The sequence below is a fragment of the Electrophorus electricus genome, chromosome 19 (assembly GCF_013358815.1).
Source record: "Electrophorus electricus isolate fEleEle1 chromosome 19, fEleEle1.pri, whole genome shotgun sequence".
NCBI classification, from domain to species: Eukaryota; Metazoa; Chordata; class Actinopteri; order Gymnotiformes; family Gymnotidae; genus Electrophorus; species Electrophorus electricus.
In genome coordinates, this window is record NC_049553.1 from 3,888,961 (window position 1) to 3,905,619 (window position 16,659).

At 39.5% G+C, this 16,659-nt stretch overlaps 1 protein-coding gene across 1 annotated transcript; it reads left to right on the forward strand.

Moving 5' to 3' along the window:
* The first annotated feature begins 3,303 nt into the window (after window positions 1-3,303).
* On the forward strand, window positions 3,304-15,831 carry LOC113584699. The gene is made up of 13 exons (XM_035519971.1): window positions 3,304-3,476; window positions 4,118-4,274; window positions 4,383-4,485; window positions 4,634-4,687; window positions 4,842-4,991; window positions 7,506-7,628; window positions 7,731-7,758; window positions 12,114-12,271; window positions 12,455-12,487; window positions 12,656-12,709; window positions 12,864-13,019; window positions 15,574-15,696; window positions 15,796-15,831. The coding sequence occupies exons 1-13, from the start codon at window positions 3,470-3,472 to the stop codon at window positions 15,829-15,831; spliced, it is 1,182 nt and encodes a 393-aa protein (XP_035375864.1). The 5' UTR covers window positions 3,304-3,469.
* Window positions 15,832-16,659: the final 828 nt, after the last annotated feature.

Below are 16,659 nucleotides of genomic sequence, written 5' to 3' on the forward strand. Positions count from 1 at the left end.
TGGCACAGTAGTGGTAGGTATAAAAGCAGACACATCAATGATACCAGGCATAATGAGTGACACAGACACATTATTGCAATGTAACACATCACACATAATGAGTCAACGTGCAAGTAGAAAATGTAACAGAGTCCACTAGCACAGAATCCACATCTACAGGGTTTTCCATGACCTCGGGTACAATCAATAACACACCCCCAGCATTATCGATGTCTACAATAAAGGTAACACCAGTGACTGGTAATTCCAACCAAATGGCTGACCTGACCAATCCTGTGTAACTGTCAGTACACAGATACAGATTGTGCATCGGAAGCCTAAACACACTCAATTCTACATCCTGTATTAACACTTCGTTACCGTAATATGTTTTAGATGAGAAAGGTAGTACACTATCCAATACCAGTGATACAGCTGCCCCAGTATCCCATCATAGGTTGTTTTCTCTTGTCCATTTCGAAGAGAGAAACAAACCCATGGAAAATAAAAGGCTGGAAAATATGCTCAATAGCAGAAAGCACAGACATACCTGGGAGCAGAGTACCTACAGCATTCACCTTCATCGCAGACCGAGTTTGCAATGGTATGTCCATACTTGTGGCAGTAAAAGCATTCCTGCGTTTCCATAGAAGGGCTTGAGGTAGGCCTGTGTGATGTCTTCACAGACTCTACGAGTGGATGACCCATAGTGTGACTGGAAGATAAAAGCAAAACAAAATTCAAAAGTCCCAAAGTTAATACACCGCTTGTCAAATAAATGTCTTCTCTAGCAAACTCTGTGAATGTCTGGTGGGCTTTTTTACTAAGTACCTGAAGTTCTGGCATTATACCTCGGGCACTAACTCATATGCAATAAATTAGAGTCTAAACTCTGTTCTAGGATAAGGGATGAATATACGTCTTGGGATTTTCCCACAATTCTGTATTGCAGCATAAGAGACCATAGGTCCATTGGCCAGTTTTATGCTGTTGCTATGCACTCCAATATGGAAAAATATGCATCAACCTTGACCTTCCTGAATGCTAGCACCAGGCTGGTTGTGAACCGCAGGAGTGGCATGGACTGGAGCAGTAGATGCTCTAGGAGAGTACAGTTTAGGCACCAAGATGAGCTAACCAGTGTCAGGGAGGACTTCTGGGGACATGGTACAGGACCCTCTGGACCCATACTCACACTCTGTAATGCCACCGCCTTATACGCTTCGATTTTCAGACACTGCACCAAAAGAAGCTCTGTCTCGCGCTTCTGCCTCTTTGTCCATCTCTCCATCTCTTTCACTTTAATCACCAGCAAGTGGTCCATGCCAGGTAGATGAGATGTATCAGGATCTATATGCAATCTGACCACAGAGTCATGTCTGAAAATTATGCTCTTCTGGCTCCACCTAGTGTTTCTAATGACATTTGCAACAATCCACCACACCAGAATCAAAACAACAACAAAAATCAGAGCCAAAATGAGTTTCTGACAGTGTGTCAATCACTGCTTATGCATGTGCATGCTTTCACTTCATCAAGCACAATCAATGAGTGGCTTCAGACACTTTATAATAGCAATGTTGGATTAACAACCACCTTCACTGAAAAAATCTGCCTATCTCTCCTTTGTGAACAACAGCTCATATGACAAAGATATGTAAACAGAAGATGACAAATAAAGAAAAGCAAGCTACAAATTAAGAATTAGAGCCTGAGATAAAACAAGGATAAACACCAGAGTGACCTTTCTATCTATCTAGCTAGGGGACCTAGAAGGATTCAAAACCAGTACCGAGTTAATCACATTTCTGCTTAACAGGTAAATAGCCGCTGCTTGATTTATTTATTTACGGGGTGGGGGTGGGGGTGGGGGGAGGGGGTTGTTTACTGTGATGTTGCAGTCGGGTTAGTTTTAGCTTGTTTCTAATGATAAGGCTACTGATTAATGTATTGGATGTCACTGAACATATCTTTGTGAAGAGCCCAGGCAATTGTATCAGTCCTAATATTTGTGTGCCAATGCTCTGACAGATATATTTTCTCAAGGGTGTTTTGTCGCTTATTTAGCGCTATTCAAAATATGGTTTCTTTTACCAAACAAACATCTGACCACTGAAATAATGTATGCTATTTCTTTTACCGAATATTGCTGAAGATTACCTTGCATGACTAAAAGATTTATTTTGTCATTGTTTGTTGGCCAGCAGTGTTGAGATTTCACAACGTCCACAGCAGGCTCCTCTGAGGGGAAGGCTTTGGAGGCTGGGCTGCAGAGGGAGGGACCTGCTAGTTGTGCTCGTTTGAATGTACAAGCCAAATCCACTCTCTTCTCAATCTTTCCAACTTGAGTTTTAACGGCGGAATTTTTCGCATTAAGTATTAAAAAAAATTTCAAATACGAGGTACGAGGTTTAAAGTTAGAAAAATCCAAGCTCCCAGTTGTCGTGAAAGCAGAATTAGTCACATTGCTGTGTGCAAGTCTTGCCAGATGTTTCCTGCTGTCACATTTTTTCTTGCGTGGGCAGGACTGAATAACTGGAAAACCTAAAACCACAAAGGGGCTCATTTCATAAAACCTTTTTGTATTTGGATGCTACAAAATAGTACACAAAACAAAAGATTTCTTAAAATAAGTAGCTTATCAAACTTTCAAAAAGATACCGTGTAGCCTCATTGCTTTTTATAAATTTACGTTGTCACTGCACAGTTAGGCAAACGAGATTCACTTTTTTATATAGAGTTACGCGGTTTTATAGAGTTGTGTTTTAGGGGGTTATGTTTAAGATTGGCTCCATAGAGATTCACTGAAATTAAGGCCATAAAAAATAAATGGGCAATGAGTGTCAAGTAAGCTAATGCACTGCAATTTGCAGGGGAAAACAGCCAACAGACAATGGCTTGTAAATTAATTAATTAATTAACTCATTAATTCCATTTAGGTCTCTCGTTGAGAAGTATCGTTCTTAAATCGACCAAGAACAAATAATGGAGATTAATTCAAGCAAGTTTTTTTGTTTTTAGTTTTTTTTAGTTCCCAAATCAATGTACCATGCAAGGTTTTAAACACAACCAACCCAAATTAATCAATATTTTATTAATTGTGGAACATATCAAAACGTGGTTTGATATGGCTCTGTTGGTCGCGAACCATAATGGGCAATTAGCACATTATTATTTATGAAAGTGACCTCAATATTACATCTTCAAATTATACAAATCCAGATTAACACTCTTTTACAATAGTAGGATCGTGTCTTTTAAAATTTCCGTAACAGCACTCTGGAACCTGGAAGTAGTATAAGAATAGAGAAGCCCTGTGGACATATTTGAACTTCAGGCCATTCCACATGTTAATCGGCGTCAAATTTCGTCGTGTGTCGTAGGACTGATAGCAAAACCCACGCAAGAAAACCCACTGCACGGAAATAAACAATTCTTCCTTCTTTTACATTTACGAGACATAATCTACGTTTAGACGTAGGGACAGGAAATGGCAGGTACGTTTTTTTATTATTATTATTTAGGATACCTTTCCGGAAAAACGGAACCCGTGGCAGCTAGGCTGACAATCCAAAAAGTGCATTAGATTTATGTTATCACTTGCCTCAGCTGCAATTCAGACAGTTAACGATGTAAATCAAACGTTTTCGTAGTTTTGGAGACATAAATGATTTAGCATAGGCTATTAATTTTGTATAGTGTTATTCCTGCGCGAATTAGAAGGCGGCTTGCTGGAAAGTTGAGTGAATTACTGGAAAGGGACAATAATACCAGGAAAGTTAATTTCCTTAACCAACAAAAAAAGCAATAACTGTTAGCAAAGCCTTCCAGAGATGACATGTATAATTTAAAACTGCATATCTATGTCCTATATTGCCTGAGACTGTCAGTAAAATAAACATTATCTCAAAGGTAAAGGTCATTTTCACAGACACTCTAACAGACGTATTTAACGTTCAATACTAGCAAAAGTAGTGTGGGCCTCTACTAATGATAAGTCCTTACTTTATGAATGGTTGTAGTGCTGTTGTTTCCTGTTTTACTTCTGCTCACTTCTACTTAAGTGTTTTTCTGGAATAACAGTATTTCTACGTGAGTGCTCCACTAATGACTGCACCTTTGATTTTATGTTTAATAGAAGAAGGTGAGGTTGAGATTATTGACTCTGGTGTTCAGAATGCTGGTCCCCCAAACCAAAGGTCCATGACTGAAACAGGAGCCCTAGTGGAGGTCACCTTTCAGAAAGAACCCTATCAAAAAAACAAGTACCTTGAGGCAGAACCTAAAGCTTTAGGGTGTGTACATGACACCTACCTTGTGGGTCGCTTCACTTTAGAACTACTTTTAATATTTGGACTGTTTCTTCACAAGGCAGAGATATCTTTGTTATTCCTTTCTCCAAAGATTACACAGATTATGCTCAGTCTGTTTACCATGAGCATCAGACTTGCCACTTTAGAAAAGAAGCTGATGTCAGACTTTTTCGTTGGAAGTCTTGCTTTATTTGTAAGTATTGGCAGTTTAAAGTGGATCTCTTTAGAATCATTATCTAATCTGGGCTGATCACATAATCCAATTCTGATGCAGTTGGTTATTTTTTTAATGCAGTATCTGATATCTGATTTCTAGTGTGTATTTGTTTTCAATCCTGCAGGGCTTAATAGCTGGTGGTGTGGCAGTAGGTGCTCAGAACCTGCATCTTCCTACAGTAAGCAAGGAAACACTGACACACCACCTGGACACCTTACAACATAGCTTCCATTATTCAGAATACAGTCACAGCACATACATGATTTTTTCATAGCAATGTTTTAAAAGTGTGTGTCTCTGTCTGTGTGCATGCCTGTTTTGTCTCCTCACAGCTAAAGGCCTGTTTGGGAGTGCAGGTTATGATGTGTGTAGTGTCAGTGATCTGCTTTATCAACAGCATGGTAACATATCACGTCAGTTTCATGTGCTGGACCTACTCCCAAAATAGAACTTTGGAAACAACTGTGTGTAACAGACTCCAGGTAATAGAACTTTTTTTGGACTAGTTGCAGCAGTTTACATCCTTTCTTTAAGGTTCTAGCTACAGAGCACAGTCGAGAAGAGTTAATGCTTTGATATTGCTCAGTAGATTGCATTTAACACATTGCCACTTCTAACATAAAACAGGATGTAACCTCCACTTTTGACTATGGTGCTATATTAAAGGAAATTATAGAAAAATAAATGTTTTTCTGTAGACCTTTTCAAATGTGTAAGCTAAGCCAGATAAATATTCTAGAAATGTACTGGAAATTTCAGAGTTATTGGAAATTTGCCATGTTTGGGTAATAAAAGCTGACATGTCATTTCTCACACTGTTCAGATGTTCAGACTTGAGATTTGGCATGGCTTGTTTATAAAAGTTCCAAAAGATGATAGATCTTAATTCCTAATCTCAACCATAATGACTTATTTAATATAACCTACTGTAACGGGGCCCGAGTGCCACGGGGTGTGGAACAGGACGCACAGACTCCCTCTACGTTGTGCAATGTTTAATAACATTAAACACACAGGACAATGGTGGCACTCACACGTAACATTAATAGCAAACATGTATACACTTAAGGCTAATGATTAACATGGGCTACGCAAAGCTGGATGCAAACATACAACTTCAGACAGTAACAAACAATGACCAACAGTGAGGCATGCGCCGATGGAGGTTTAAATAGACAGACGAACACTAATGATTAGCCTCATGCAGGTGCGCGCCATCATGGGGGTGTGGCCACAAACAAGGGTGAATCCCCCCCCCCCCCCCCCCCGCGCATGCAGCAGTCTGTACCACGTGACTGGGGGAGGGGGGGGGGGGCGTCCCATTACAGAACCCCCTTTCTTCTCCAGGACTGCGAGCCCCAGGCCGCCGTGGACACATACAGACAGTACGGCTTTGCCTGGCGCCCACCCAACATGAGGTGGGCTAGGAACCGCAAGCCAGGGAGACATCCTGAATAGAGGGAAGATGGCAGAATCCCTGAATCCCTCAGGGCAGTCCGGTATGCTCCTCATACAATTGTGCCTGCAGACACATAAAAGGCGCAAATACACGCAAACAGAAGCGCCTCCACGCAAACATGGAAGGCGCTGTGATGCAGCGCCTGCTACCCACGCAGGATCTGTAGACGTGCCCTTGACCATCTTTACGGTCCTCATGGAGCACATCAGTATTCCTCGGCCCTGGCCCCCAGCCCCCCCAGCAACCCCCTCAAGAAATTTCTGGGAGTTTTCCCTCCACCTCCAGGGTAGACACAGACATCGGTCGCGGTCCTCTCCCCAATATCCAGAGATCTAGGCAGCAGCGCGGGAGGTGCCTACGCACTTCCCGCTAGGAGGTCCGTTTTGCGCTGAGGGAGCTGGCGTCCTGTGGTGGTTGGTCATTCTGTAACGGTGGTCCGAGTGCCGCGGGGCGTGGAACAGGACGCACAGACTCCCTTGATGTTGTGCAACATCTAATGAAATTAAACACACAGGACAATGGTGGCACTCACACATAGCGAACACAATAACAAACACAAAGACACTTAACGAACACAATAACGAACACAAAGACACTTAATGCTAATGATTAACATGGGTTAGACAAACCTGGATACAAATATACAACTTCAGACGCTAACAAACAATGACCAAGACTGAGGCACGCACCGATGGGGGTTTAAATAGACTGCCGAACACTAATGGCCACAAACGAGGGTGCACCCCCCCTGCACGCGGCAATCCGTACCACGTGACTTGTGGGGGGTGGAGCGTCCCGTGACACCTACATGCATACTTCATTTCATCTCTGTGGCTAGAGTATTTATGTAATTTTTAGTGTGGTTCTAAAAGTGTGGCCCTGATATCTAAAAATCAGATCCTCTTATTTATGTATTAATCTGTGAAAAAATCCTGTTTGCTCAGTATTGCGTCCCTGCACTGAGGATTCCTTGCCTCTTAGCACTGAAGACAACTATAATTGTGGGGGTAGCAGGGAGAGAATGAGATGTGAGTGTGCTGAATGAGTGCCTTTACTGTTCGTGATAAAGGGCAAACACAAAGCACAGCATCAAGTGTGCAAAAAAGCAAAGGAAAATCACACAGGTAGTCATAGCTCAAAGGATGAACATATAGGCTTAGTCTTGAATGTTGTAATCAGTGCGGCTTTGGCAGGCTATGTCCCGGACTTTGGTCCTTGTGGGCTTTAAATCAGGCGAGAGAAGAAAGGCGATAACCTGACAAAGGTGTGCATGATTAACATTCAGGTGATTGAAAATGGGACAGGTACAGGGGTTTTTGTGTGTTTTATTTTGAGAAGCTAAAGCACACAAATGCAGACTGATAGAATGAATCTATAAATGAACATGAAAGGAACCTAACTTACTGGCAAAGTTCATGTAGCACATTCAACAACACAGCCTAGGCTGATCTGGGAAATGAATAAACATAGGCTCTGTATACAAAATGAAACATAACAAACCAGATACATTTCTTCATTTAATTCTGTTTCCCCACAGGACACGTATGACCACATCATGGGAGTGGAATTGCTGGCACAGGCAGCTCAGATTGCTCTCTCAGCCACCTTGGCTGCGTTCTGCTGCAAAGTCATTCAGTGCTGCTCCCCACGGACCAGCGTGGTAAGAACCCAGTAAAAGTACACGTGCAATTCCAGACTTCTCAGCAGTTTAAGATCAGTGGTGACGCTTCTTAACTTTGCTGTGTTATGTTCCTTCTTTCAGCCTGTCATTGCTGTGAATACAGCCCGTGGTCCTCAGTGACAGAACAGAGTTTGAAGCTGTTTAAAAATCTGCTTAATCTCTTCATTTACATATAATTCATTCATAGACCTGCAGTGATTTTTATATTATGCACATACAGTTATGTAGATACTATGTGTAATAAAGTATGAATGTAACATTAATTCACCTTCATGGGCTATTTATTCAACACTTTTATTTTATCATTATTAGACATTAGTAGACTAACAAAAATGATTCTGATTGCTCAGCCTGAGTTGTTGAATAAGGTTAAGGACCTTGCTTAGGAGTCCGGCAACGGCAACTTGACATCAGTGGGACTTGAACCAGCAACCTTACACTTTCATGTTCAGTTCTTTGACATAAATAGGTTATAGAATGTATAGGTACCCTTCAGATTCAGTCAGGGCAGACAGGCTAATGTTGGCTAGGCAACAGACTGAGGACCAGATTTACTAAGCGATTTGCATGTGCTAATGCATTTTGTGTGCACAAAAGCAGACAAGCTGATTTATTAAAACAATTAATAATTTATTACATATATGGGCACTATGCCTGAACCCATTGCTGTTGTGTGGAGAGTTATGAACACTCACAGTAGATTATCCCAGAAAGACAGAAATGGGTCACAGGTCTACAGCGGATTTCTACAGAATATCTGTATTTCTTATTGTAACTGTAGCTATAGACGGAAATCATGTTCAATTCACTGGCTGAAATATGCTCTGGACAGATCTTACATTAATTCAAATGAGCGAGTGGATTTCTGTGTCTGAGACAGTTTTGCACAATGCATTACTGCAGTATCATACAAAAGCCTGACCAGAATAATAACTAATAAAGTGCAGTGCAAATGATATATAGATGTACAATGAGGCATGAAAAATAGATAAATTACAGTGCATAGTTTTTAAGTCTGATGGCTGCAAGAAATACAGAAAAGCAGAAAAGCATTTATTCCTGCAGCTAGGCTGAAGCAGCCTGCTGTTCCTATGTCCTTGGAGTGTTTTGTGTAGTGGGTGGGAGGGGTCTTCATCATCACTGTCCTTGGAGTGTTTTGTGTAGTGGGTGATGGGGGTCTTCATCATCACTGTCCTTGGAGTGTTTTGTGTAGTGGGTGATGGGGGTCTTCATCATCACTGTCCTTGGAGTGTTTTGTGTAGTGGGGTGGGAGGGGTCTTCATCATCACTGTCCTTGGAGTGTTTTGTGTAGTGGGTGGGAGGGGTCTTCATCATCACTGTCCTTGGAGTGTTTTGTGTAGTGGGTGGGAGGGGTCTTCATCATCACTGTCCTTGGAGTGTTTTGTGTAGTGGGTGATGGGGGTCTTCATCATCACTGTCCTTGGAGTGTTTTGTGTAGTGGGTGGGAGGGGTCTTCATCATCACTGTCCTTGGAGTGTTTTGTGTAGTGGGTGGGAGGGGTCTTCATCATCACTGTCCTTGGAGTGTTTTGTGTAGTGGGTGGGAGGGGTCTTCATCATCACTGTCCTTGGAGTGTTTTGTGTAGTGGGTGATGGGGGTCTTCATCATCACTGTCCTTGGAGTGTTTTGTGTAGTGGGTTATGGGGGTTTTCATCATCACTCTCCTTGGAGTGTTTTGTGTAGTGGGTGGGAGGGGTCTTCATCATCACTGTCCTTGGAGTGTTTTGTGTAGTGGGTGATGGGGGTCTTCATCATCATGGACACTTTTGCCAGCATCCTTCTCTCTGTCACTGTATCCACTATGTTCAATTAACCCCCAGGACTGAGCGAGCCTTTCTAATGATCTTGTTTAATGATCTTATGGACGACCCATTGTATTTCTTTCGCAGCCAAGCATCATCTTTTACCTTTATATCCTTCTGTCGTTTATGTTAGTTTACTGACTTGCATTCAGAGTTGTCTTTATTTTGGGTTTCATCCTTTGTTTCTAAGGGGCACGGTGTGGGCCTGTGGCTTGTATTTTGTACACTAGAGTATCAACCATATCTACTTAAATGGCATATAACGGCATTCATGTCTGATAGCATACTATCTGATGATAGTCACTGTATTGGCAATCCATTCAGATTCTTGCATTCCTGTTTAATGTGCAGTAGCAGTAGGTGTTGTATTTGGTTAGTGATATTTTATATTTAGTGATATTTGAACGTTTTTTAAAAACAATCTACCGAAATTCATCAATATGTCATTACATGTGTGGCATATCAAGGCGTGTATTTTGTTGTGACTCTATTGGTCATATTAGTTATAAGTGACATCACTGTCACAAAAGATTACACAAATCCAGATAAATATTATTTTCTACTAGTGTGTCTTTTTAAAATACCCTTACCATCAATCTGGAACTAAGACGTTGAGTAAGAATAGAGAAGTGTTTGAACCAGCGCGATGGGTCTTGCCGGCCACCGTACTATCCAAATCTTAATCGGCGTCAAATTTCGTGTGGGGTGGGACTGAAAAATATCAAAACCCGAAATCGTCTGTTTATACGAGATAGCCTAACCGATATATAGACGAAGGGACAGTAAATATGGCAGGTATGTTATGTTTTAAACTTTAGGCTTTGTAAAAACGTAATAGACTGACAAATCACAAGGTGCATTAGATTTACGTTAGCACTTAACTTTCAAGCAACCAATAGTCAGACTGTTATGTAAACAAAGTTTTTTGACCAATGAGTTAAGTGGTTTACCTACCATAGACTGCTAATTCTATGGACGGCGACTTGTTGGAAAGTTGGGTGAGTTTTTGGAAAGGGACAGTAATACCAGTAAAGTTCTTAACCAGCAATAAATAAGGAAGCAATACATGGTTTCAAAGTTTTACAGAGAAAGCTTTTTTCATTTAAACAGCCTACCCACAGCCTTGACACTCGCCTGATTAACATAGTTAACGTTAAATTCTAGCGTTGTGGAGCTGTAACGACGACGCTCACACATCCTATTACTGTGCGTATACGGACTCATTACGCCTTAATAACGGACTTAATAACGGCGCATAACGTTTGCATTTTGTTTTGTTTCTCTAGCTAAATTGAACTTTGCGTGTAAAACAGATTGCAATTAAACGCGTACTTTAAAGTTGAGACGGTATTGTTAGCATAAGTTTTAATGCGCAAACGTTAGTTGGATAATTTAGTTATTTCGCTAGATTTTCAGCCAAAGTGTGTCTTAGCTAGCTATAGCAACTTTCATCCGATGCACAACGCTTACACTGAGTACAGATGGGGACCAGATTCAGAGTCCTGAGAAAAGTGATCACCCCTTCATGTAAATTTCAGCTGTATTGCTTTTAAAGTACAACCATGATTCTATTTATTTATCTTTGTATGACCATTTCACTCAGTAGCTTATAGTCAGCCTACTAGAGTGTTGACTCTGGAGAATGTAACAGTTGTGATGACACCCGTAATAAATAGCTTTCGCCACTCGTCTCAGCAATATATTCTGAGGCCAATGTAACAGGATATACTATGAATGAAGATTACTGGGAGAACTCAACAGAGCTACTATTAACATCACGGTAGTAGATTAAATTAAAACTACTTTAAATTGATCCTAAATACTGGGGAAGCTCCTTTAAATGTAATATCTAATGTGCTCTTATTGTGAAAGAATGTTCAAAAAGTGAAGTTTGTTAAGTAAAATGTAAAAAATAAAGATAAATGAATAGCATAATTTAACCACTACATGGATTCCACAACACTTTGAGTATGCATGGGGAAAATTATTTAGTTAGGGCTGCCAGTCACAACTGTTACATTCCCCAGTGTTCACACTCTAATAGGCTGACTATAAACCACTGAGTGACACTGGTCACTGGAAATAGGGCTGACCACCTAGCATATATGACAACTTGAATATATATTATTTGAATTTGTAAAACTTGAATTTTTGATTCTGAATTTAATAACATTGAAAAATACAAGTGAAAATAAGTTATTGAAAAATTCAACAGTTGAATTCAGAGGCAAAACATTCAGAAACATAATTTCATTGCAAATGAAATCAGTGTTAGAAATTCAAAGGCTTTAAAATTAAAAGTCTGATGAGACAAATTTGCATCTATATGATGACTTCTAAACTTTGCCCATATAGAACTTATTTTGCCCTTCTCTGTCCTCAGTGGTTTGCTTCAACAAAAAGAGCGCTTGCTCATTTCAAAATAAAAGCCCTGAACAGCATTATTTAGTGTACGTAATAACAGCGCATTGCTACACCACATTAGTGTATACTAATGATAAGTCCTTACTTTATGAATGGTTTTAGTGCAGTTGTTTCCTGTTTTACTTCTGCTTACTTCTACTTAAGTATTTTCTGGAATAAGAATATTTCTGCGTGAGTGCTGCACTAATGACTGCTACTTTGATTTTATGTTTAATAGAAGAAGGTGAGGTGGAGATTATTGACTCTGGTGTTCAGAATGCTGGTCCCCCAAACCAAAGCTCCATGACTGAAACAGGAGCCCTAGTGGAGGTTGCCTTTAAGAAAGACCCCTATCAAAAAAACAAGTACCTGGAGGCAGAACCTAAAGCTTTAGGGGTGTGTACATGACACCTACACTTGAGGGTCTCATCACTTTAGATCTCTTTTTAATGTTTTAAATGTTTATTCACAAAGCTAAGATGATATCCATGTTATTCCCTTTTCCATAGATTACACAGATTATGCTTAGTCTCTTTATTATGAGCATCAGAATGGCAACTTTGGGAAATCAAGTAATGCCTAAACATTTTCATTGGAAGTCTTGCTTTATTTGTAAGTATTAACAGTTTAAAACAGATCTCTATAGAATTAAATCATTATCTAATCATTATCTGGGCTGATCACATAATCCAATTCTGGTGCAGTTGGTTGTTGTTGTTTTTTTTAAAATGCAGTATCTGATATCTGATTTCTAGTGTGTATTTGTTTTCAATCCTGCAGGGCTTAATAGCTGGTGGTGTGGCAGTAGGTGCTCAGAACCTGCATCTTCCTACAGTAAGCAAGGAAACACTGACACACCACCTGGACACCTTACAACATAGCTTCCATTATTCAGAATACAGTCACAGCACATACATGATTTTTTCATAGCAATGATTTAAAGGTGTGTGCCTCTGTCTGTGTGCATGCCTGTTCTCTTTTGCAACAGCTGAAGGCCTGTTTGGGAGTGCAGGTTGTGATGTGTGCCTCATCAGTCGTCTGCTTTATCAACAGCTTGGGACTACTGATAGGGAACCGACTCGATTCCATGTGCTGGACGTACTTCCTTGTCAGTTCAGAAAAAGCCATGTGTCTCAGACTCCTGGTAATGCAGATTTTTCGAATATTGCAGCAATTTACTTAGAGTCACTTCCTTACTGTTCCAGCTAAAGAGCACAGTCATGAGAAGTTAATGCTTTGATATTGCTCAGTATGTTATGCTCATCACATAAACACTTCTGACATAAAAATAGGATGTAACCGGCACATTTGACCCTGATACTGCAGGAAAAAGTGTAGAGATTGAACCTTCTCTGTAGCCTCTTTCGGATGTGTATGCTAAGCCAGTTACAAGTCAGATTTCAAAATAGATCTAAGAGCATGAGAAAGGTTATAAAGAAGGATTTTGGAAAGGTATGTAGGAGCAAGCCATGCAGAACTTAAAATGTGAGAAAGAGGATTTTATATGTAATATGGGAACAAACAGGTACAGTATGTAGAATGCAGAATCAAGAAGGATGCCAAGGTTTCTCAGTCATTGTAATAGCATACAATTGTAAAAGCAAAACTGGACAATTTGGAGACTTGGGATTTGGGGCCTAATAGCATAGATTCAGTTTTCAGTGCTTAAGAAAATTCTCATTTATTCAGACTTTGACATCAGAGGTACAAGCTGGTTGACCAAAGTACTGTACAGGCTTAATATTAAAGTAATCATAAGGTAAACCTTACAATCATAGCAGTAAGACCTAATATTAAAACATATATCACAGTAAAGTAGTGACAGTTGTTAACTAACTTAGCTAGAGTTAAAATCTTCAGTATTGATTTACAAATATCTAAAAACTGAGGAGTCTTAATATGGGAATTCAAGTTATTCCAAAGAGTTGGGGCAGGTACTGTCAAGGCTCGATCACCACTGCCCTTGACCTTAGACCTGGGTATCTATAAAAGCATTAGGTTGACCGACCTAGGAGCTTTCAACATAATATGAACCTGCTGAATGTATGATGGTGCTCTCCCATTCAGAGCTTTAAAAATCTAACAGTAAAATGTTAAAATGAATCCTAAATGTCACTGGAAGCCAGTGAAGGGATGCCAGGACAAGCAATATTGATACATGCTATTATATACTTCCTTCTCCCTCGACCCAAGTGATGTAATGTGGTTATCCAAAAGATCAAGTGGTCCAACCATTGTCATTTCAGTTTTTTGTCATTCTAACTGAATTCATGTAGTTTTTATATAATTCAAGCAATAAAGTAAAAATCTTCAAAATATGAGTAACAGCTGCAATTTTGAAAGCAGAAGGAACAAAACTAGAAGACAGACTTGTATTTATCAAATGAGCAACTGAAGTAGAGATGGCATGTACATGGGCCTTGAGAAGAGAGGTAGGGACAGGGTCTAGCTGACATGATGAAGAGCTAGATTTGGTAATTAGGTTTCAGAGACAAAAGTAGGCTCTGTGCTGGTGGAACTAGTAAATGTACTTTGAGAGATTACAGGAGAGGATTCAAAAGAGAAGTGTGGTTGAGGACAAAAGGAAAGTGTTGATAAATCTTACTGACTTTAATATTTAATGGCAACCATAGTGAATAAATTTAATTTAGCCCATAAACCTACTTCACAAAATTCATTCTAACTCTATGGCCAGACTATTTATGCAAAAAACAAGCCCTTAATAAAATAAGATACTCTTATTTATTTATTAATCTATGAAGAATAGCTTGCTCATTGCCTCACTACCATGAGGATTACTTCTCTTTGCACTAAAGTCAGGTGATTTAAAGGAGGTAAATGCAAAGACATACAGTGAATCTGTAAATGTAGAGACATACACAGAATTTGTAAATGAACATAAAGATGGCTAATTTACTGGGACAGTGCAAATAGCACTTTCAAAAAACACAGACTAGGCTGGTCTGTCGGATGACTAGACATTGGCTCCGATTATGAAATGGATCCCTAATCACTATTCCCTATATTGTAAAACAAGCACTAATATATAGAATACTATAATAGAGAATAGAATGTGTGATTAAGTAAATGACTTCATACATTATAATTAGTCCTTGTGTGCTCCCTTTGTTGGTTATCGTCGCTACCAATGTCTCTACGTGAGTCGCTCGTGTGAATTATATCTGTAGCCTGTAACGTCTGTGTTTGTTTTCACCAGTTTATGTTTCTGTATATCGTCAGTGTTAAATGTTAATAATGTTCACCCTTGTAATTGTATGTGAGTGCCACTTATGTTGTCCGTGTTATATGTCAATAAATGTCATGCACGAACGAGGAAGTCTGTGCGTCCTGCCCCGCACCCTGCGGCACTCAGGCCAGCTTCATTACAATTAGTTAAAAGGACATTCCCCATTATGTTTATGGGTATTATGTAGAATTTTAATAATAACAAACTCTCTTAATAGTGAACTACTATAATAAATAGAGTATCATTTCAGAAAAATCCAGAGTGAAGGACCACCCTGGCTACCTGCTTTTGTAGGGAACTCTATAAAAGTAACTAGTAATAGTAAGACTTGGCTCCACCCACAATGTGTACATTTTAAAGAGAAAGGTTAGAAGTAGACTAAGGCACATAATTATGTCCTGAAACGTAACAAACCAGATACATTTCTTCATTTAATTCTGTTTTTCCACAGGACACGTATGAACATGTCATGGGAGTGGAAATGCTGGCACATACAGCTCAGATTGCTCTCTCAGCCACCTTGGCTGCGTTCTGCTGCAAAGTCATTCAGTGCTGCTCCCCACGGACCAGCGTGGTAAGAACCCAGTAAAAGTACACGTGTAAATCCAGACTTCACAGTTTAAGATCAATAGTGAGCTTTCCTAACTGTGCTGTCTTATGTTCCTTCTTTCAGCCTGTCATTGCAGTGAACACACCCCATTCTCCTTAGTGCCAGAACTGTTACACACTGTTTAAAAATGTATTTAATTTCTTGAATTCATTTACATATAATCTATACATATACAAACAATGATTTCTTTACATACTCTTACAAAAGTGCATAGGTATTTAATCTGTAAAGTGGAATATTAATGTAACATTAAACATAATTAAACATACACAATTTCACTTAAAACACTTTCGTGGACTGTTTATTCAGACACTTTTACGGTATCATTCGTTGTCATAAATAGGCTTTAGAATATATAGGTGTTCTTCAAAGAGTCAGAGTCAGTTAGCATTGACAGGCTAATGTTGGCTAGGCAACAGACCAAGGTTTAGTAAGAATTTTGCATGTCCTATTGCATTTTGCATGCACATAATCATGCAAAGCTAATTTATTAAAGATCTGTAAAAGTTATTTTTCATGTCACTACAGAGCTGCAGGTTTTAGTACCTCTCATTTCATAAATATGCATTTTAGGAAGTTTCACTGTTGAACTGCAAAATTAGGAGTGGATGTGAAAATGAACAACCTGCAGAAATGTAGTCACATGAACTGAGCAGAAAAAAATGAATGTTTTTTTATGCCAAGGAAAAAGGAGCACAATTATTCTGTCTAACAAACAGTGCTGCATCGATTGTCAAAGGGATCATTAGCACAAACAGAAAATATTTCTCCAGAGAATTACTAATAGTAATAAAATCATATTGAATGCATAAATAATGTTGTATTGTGATTATTTAATTAAACATAATATGACACAAATCCACAAACATGGAGGAGGCATGATATTCTTGGTCTTCCAAAACATTTGCCTAATCTTCGCTTAATGAA